The sequence below is a fragment of the Aptenodytes forsteri genome, unplaced genomic scaffold (genome assembly GCF_000699145.1).
Source record: "Aptenodytes forsteri isolate BGI_AS27 unplaced genomic scaffold, ASM69914v1 Scaffold229, whole genome shotgun sequence".
In the NCBI taxonomy this organism is placed as follows: Eukaryota; Metazoa; Chordata; class Aves; order Sphenisciformes; family Spheniscidae; genus Aptenodytes; species Aptenodytes forsteri.
The window spans coordinates 6,611,723-6,617,387 of NW_008795863.1; the positions used below are offsets into that span (position 1 = coordinate 6,611,723).

The 5,665-nt window shown below is 38.3% G+C and overlaps 1 protein-coding gene across 1 annotated transcript; it reads right to left on the bottom strand.

Annotated features, from left to right (window-relative positions):
• Window positions 1-664: 664 nt before the first annotated feature.
• On the bottom strand, window positions 665-4,507 carry LOC103902989 (myosin regulatory light chain 2, smooth muscle minor isoform). The gene is made up of 4 exons (XM_009284118.2): window positions 4,411-4,507; window positions 2,574-2,771; window positions 2,244-2,405; window positions 665-1,168 (listed from the first exon to the last, which is right to left on the bottom strand). Exons 1-4 carry the CDS (start codon window positions 4,472-4,474, stop codon window positions 996-998), a joined length of 597 nt encoding a protein of 198 aa, XP_009282393.1. The 5' UTR covers window positions 4,475-4,507; the 3' UTR covers window positions 665-995.
• Between the last annotated feature and the right edge of the window lie 1,158 nt (window positions 4,508-5,665).

Consider the following 5,665-nt stretch of genomic DNA (forward strand, 5'->3'; position numbering starts at 1 on the left):
TGGCCATTTGGCAATTGTTACAATCTTCCCTAACCATTTCTCTGGCTAACTACTTACTGTGGGGATGGGAATCTCACTAACAGACATTCCTGAGTTTGATTTTAATGAGCAAACACTGCACCACCTGGCATGACAAGGCACTTAAGCAGAAAACAACGGAGAAAGGAATGTGCAGCTGGAAGGAGAAAAACAAGATAAAGACCATGAAGGCATTTCGCATGATCAGAAAGAACGGGCCAATCTGCTAGAGCATAGATGCGCGTGAACACAAGGCTGTAACCTATCTGCAAGCTGCAGGTAGCGCGTGTCCATAGTAGATAACTATATAAGCCTTGTTATAAGTATGAATAGAGGAGAATGACCATACTCATATTGAGATCCATCATTACTCCGGATTCGCACTCCCGCTCCGCCGTCGACACCGGTAAAACTCCGACACTTACACCAGTCAAATGCCACTTCAAAAACCTGAGATAAGAGATTTGTAGAGCTGCATTTTTAAAGACACCGGCACATCCTGCTAAGAGTATTTCAGAACTGTATGACACTGCACAAAACATTATGAAAATGAGTTTTCCAGCTTGATTTGCAACTACAAGTAAAATACAATTAACACACCTGCATTTGTAAATGCATAATAGAAATGTCATTCTTCACAAAAGAATTGGAGGTATTTTATCTATATAGCAATCTTTATTTCAAAATGGCATTACAAAAATGTAAAAATCCAGCTAAACCAGAAACATTGAGATTATTTTCATGGACTATCAAGTCCATGGATCTTTGTCCCATATCCTTTTCCTCACAATATCTTCCCCACTTCCAGTCTGATTACACAGGTGCAAATGTGCCTAAATGGCCTGGAATAGATAAATACATTGAGAAAGGCAAAAGCTGTAAAGCTAAATGCATGCAACAAGTTCTATCAGGAAGAAACCCTCAAAAATAAACGTAAGCGTAAAGTAGAGATAATCTGCAGGTATCCAGGGATTTGCTCAGTCATCCTTGTCTTTTGCTCCGTGTTTCAGGATGCGCGTGAATTCAATGTAGTTGAAATTCCCCTTTTTGTCGATGGGTGCCTCTCTGTACAGCTCATCTACCTCTTCGTCTGTGAACCTGTCTCCCATTGTCGTCAGCAGCTCTCGCAGGTAGTCTTCCTGAATGAACCCTAGAACACAACGTAAGAGACATAAGCAAAAGGAGTTTTTACATTTATCTGCTAATAGATGGATGATAATTTCTTTCTTTGAATTCTTTGTTTCAATTAAAGAGACCTACAGTCTTTGTTGCCAAATGAAAATAAAGACATTAAAGCCTATTACTGTAGTTGCCAAATAATTACAAGCATTCAATCAAGTCAAGACTCTTAGTTAATTTACATGGTCTCACTGCTTCAGGTAAAGGCCATTTTATGATTTGCCTTTTTTGTTTCAAAGAATATACAAATTTGTCAGTATACATATTGGTCCTTCTTCCCACCAGCAGGGCTATGCTCCGGGTAGTGCTGAGAGCCTTCTAACAACTGTGTATTTTACACAAAGGCAATCCGTTTGTCTTGAACATTCCTCATGAAAACCACTAAAAAAAAAATTATGGAACTTGACTACCAATCAATGTTCAACAAGTGAATGAAACACAGGGATTTCTGAAATATTTCAAAGATTTTAAATTGATCTTAAATCAGTGACAAAACTCAGATTTACTAGAGTGGTTGCAAAGAAAACATTTTTGGCATTGTTTATTAAACAAGCAGCCTTATGTGACTTGTGATTCCTTCTATCAGCACTCTTGTGAGTCACACAAGGTTTTTCTGGTATTAATTTTCTTCTCCTTTAAGTGCAGCTTAACAGAGGGAAGGTGGATACAAGATGCTGACAGAAAACAAGTTCTTCATAAAAGCACAACAGCTTTGAAGACAAGGATTTCCCTTACAAGAGTTGCCCCAAAGCTCAATTTTAAGTTAGGAAAAATTTAAGACCCTGGTTCCCAACGAACATCTTTTTTTCCCTTTCTCTTGTCTTGAACAACAGAACTGAAGTGCCAGAAGTTTGGGATTTTAAAGTTTTAGAGTGTTTGAAAAGGTAATCTCAGCTGCTGAGGATACACGGCATGATTTTTAGTTTGCAGAAATCAGAATCTTCAGAGTTAAAAAATTCATCACCACTTCTATGAAGACAAGTATTTATTGTTACAAAACTAAGTAGAAATAATACATGTAGTACACTGTTATTTTACCCGCGTACCTGTTGCTTCTTCATCAAAGCAAGCAAAAGCATTCCTGATTACGTCTTCCGGATCGGTGCCATTTAGCTTCTCACCAAACATTGTGAGGAACATAGTGAAGTTTATGGGGCCTGGAGCCTCATTCATCATGGCATCTAGGTATTCATCCGTTGGATTCTTTCCTACAAATAAAGGGATTCATATTTGATTTAGCTTTCAAACTAAAAGAAAAAGTGATCTGAACAACGTAATACAAACTGAGACACCTCTCATAAGCTATCCCAAACTCAATATTTTAATTTTAACAGCACAAATTTGCTTGGCAACCGTAAACAGAAAAGTGACATTACCAAGGGAGGCGAGCATATCGTGCAAGTCCTCTTTGTCAATGAAGCCATCCCTGTTCTGGTCGATCATGTTGAAGGCCTCCTTGAATTCTTGAATCTGCGACTGATCAAACATTGCAAATACATTGGAAGTGGCACGCTGAGGGCGCTTCTTGGTGGTCTTCGTCTTTGCCCTTTTGCTAGACATGTTGGCTGTTGGTTCTAAGGAGACAGAATATCCAAGATTTAGCCTTATTAAATCAGATTACAAGTCCTTGGGGGAAAGATGGATAAAGGAATATCAAATTTCATATTATAAGCAAATACCCCAAAGTACACATTTATTTTAGTATCTCCTGTTCTATTTTCTTTCATTTGGACTTCACTTGCTATGAAGCATAATGTCTTTCAGGATTCAGGGACTGGCACTGTAGGCCAATAGCAGGCTACATTAAAAAACAAATCGAATCATAGTTCCTGAAATGAAACTCACACAGTGCTTGTACTGCTGATTCAATACTCTATCTGCATCTTCCACAAATTAAGATGACTACATACTTAGCAGTTTAGGAGGCACTATTGACCTATGACTATTGACATAGAAGGATATGGGCTGCTAACCTGGCATAGTATGCAGTGGTTAAATAAATCAAGCAGTATGCTAAACTAACATTTGGGAGGGGGGAAAAAAAAAAAAAGTATTTTAGGCTCTGAATAGCATTTTGTTAGAATAGCTGCTGTTAAAAGAGCAGTAGGTCTCAGGACAACGACCCCAACAAAAGCCTAACATTTTTGAGAAGATTGTTGGATGGTGCTGGCAGAGAGATCTGCCAAAGAACTCCTACTAGAGTGCTTTCAAAGTCAACTAGAGGATTGTGTGTGTTAGAAAAAGGACACTGACGTGGTTCAAAAGCACCACATTGCTATTCTCTTACACAGTGGAACTATTACACAATACATATGCAAATGCAAGCATACTCTTTTTAAAAATTCATTGACATAATTGTTCTAAAAATCTGAAGATTGTTTCTTTTAAATTATCAATCTTTTAAAACATTTATATACTCCTATAGAATCTTTATATAGTTTCATGTATCACAAATATACTAATTCCATTGTTTCCCTTGAGCTGTCAAATGAAGAAATAAACATGGTAGTTTACATGTTATAACACTAATAATCAGGGTAGAAGTGAGGCTTTCAAGTTAACTGCTTCTTTTTAGCTGGGAAGATACATTTAGTGTTCAACTATGGTTGACAGTACAAACATGAAAAGCTGAGTCACTCACTGAAATGCAAACACGGAGACCTCAACATTGCTGTTGGATGAAAGGAAGGTAGACCCTGCTTAATGTTGTTTCTATAAGTCTTTACACCTCTATGCTTTAGTTTTATCTAATGCAAGCAATCCATGCTGCTATAATCCTTTATTATGCCCAAACCAAATGTTATGCAAACCAGATTCCTTCCATCCTGATGTTGCATTTTACAGGAAGCACCTGCAGCAAGTGTCCTGAAAGGACAAATTTAAGCTTTACCTGTAGTCACAAGAATACCAACGTTTTGAAATTTACACTAAGTATTAATTTTATAACTTTAAAAAAAATTATCTGGTCAGAAATGCAATTCTAATCAGAGTCACTGCACAGTTCTAATGGTTTCTCAGATAGTTTGCTCAAAGCGACTGTATTTTCTGTTAGACTCCTAAAAAGCAAGACTGAAGTCACTAACTTGGATCCATCCTTAAAAAAAAAAGGGAGTAAAATTAAGCAAAGTAACTCCCTTACATGGTCAATCAATCCAATATTCAGGTAAAAAGCACTTAGTTTTTTTGGTTTTAATTAAAGGAAAGACATTTTACCTTGCTTTGTATCAGATACATGACATGCTGTACCAAGCATCTGGATCATAAAAGGATATTCCATGGTTACGTCCTTCTCAGTCCGTCTACAAAGAGCATTACTGATTTCCCCTGCTAATTCCACACTTTTAAATCCTACGTGCCTATACAACATTCTTCTGACGTATAAGAAAACCCATTATGTCCCGAACTAAAAATAGCCTATGAAATGCAACTGCACATCATTCAACAACACTGAAGTTCTCTTCATTGCATTCACTAACCACAAGGTATCCGAGATGTTTGGCCTCCAACAACACTTCAACAAATAAATATGAACTCCTGACATCTAGATATTTATGAAGACAGCTGACAATAAAGGTAGTTTGCTTTCAAGCTACAGTCAAGGGTTGTGCATAACTTCAGTCTTTTTCTTACCTCTGTAAAAACACTCATAACAAGTTATGTTAAACTCTGAATTAAAAGTTCCACTACCCAGAATAGAGTCAAACAATATCTGTTAATAACTGTTCTCTGAAATAATTCATAGGTTTCAGGATACAGCCTATTCAAAGTAAACTAAAAAGTTTACTTTGCATGTGCTGCAAGGCAGTGCTCCCAGCAAGCCACTACCTGCAATTCTCTCAGGTATAATTCAATCTAATCGAGAGGAGGTAACAAAAGCAGGCTACTGCTGACTGTAGCTACACGTGGTGGGAAGAGAGCCCATTTCTTTCTAATTCTGTTCAGAAAATTACCATATCAGAATATCGTACTAGAGATGAAAAAATTTTAATGCTTGCATTACTATTTTCTAAGTTTCGCTCAACCAGGCTTGGGAGGCAGCCATACAGAATACACAACTCTCACTTGAAGAGACCTGTCAGCCTGCATATAGAGAAACATTAGGTCTCACAAGATTGTAGTACCTTTCAGCCCAAGTTTGGTGCAGCTATGCCTGAAATGGTAAAAAACTGGCTGGATGGCCGGGCCCAAAGAGTTGTGGTGAATGGAGTTAAATCCAGCTGGCAGCTGGTCACGAGCGGTGTTCCCCAGGGCTCAGTATTGGGGCCAGTTCTGTTTAGTATCTTTATCAATGATCTAGATGAGGGATCGGGTGCACCCTCAGTAAGTTTGCAGATGACACCAAGTTGGGCGGGAGTGTTGATCTGCTCGAGGGTAGGAAGGCTCTGCAGAGGGATCTGGACAGGCTGGATCGACGGGCCAAGGCCAACTGTATGAGTTTCAACAAGGCCAAGTGCCGGGTCCTGCACTT

Excerpts from the sequence above, each read along its gene's own strand:
- LOC103902989 (XM_009284118.2), bottom strand. The coding sequence starts at position 4,474 with ATGGAATATCCTTTTATGATCCAGATGCTTGGTACAGCATGTCATGTA. Across the intron at positions 2,772-4,410 it reads TGTATCTGATACAAAGCAAG|AACCAACAGCCAACATGTCT; the intron begins GTAAAATGTCTT and ends CTGTCTCCTTAG. Across the intron at positions 2,406-2,573 it reads CGATATGCTCGCCTCCCTTG|GAAAGAATCCAACGGATGAA; the intron begins GTAATGTCACTT and ends CTTTATTTGTAG.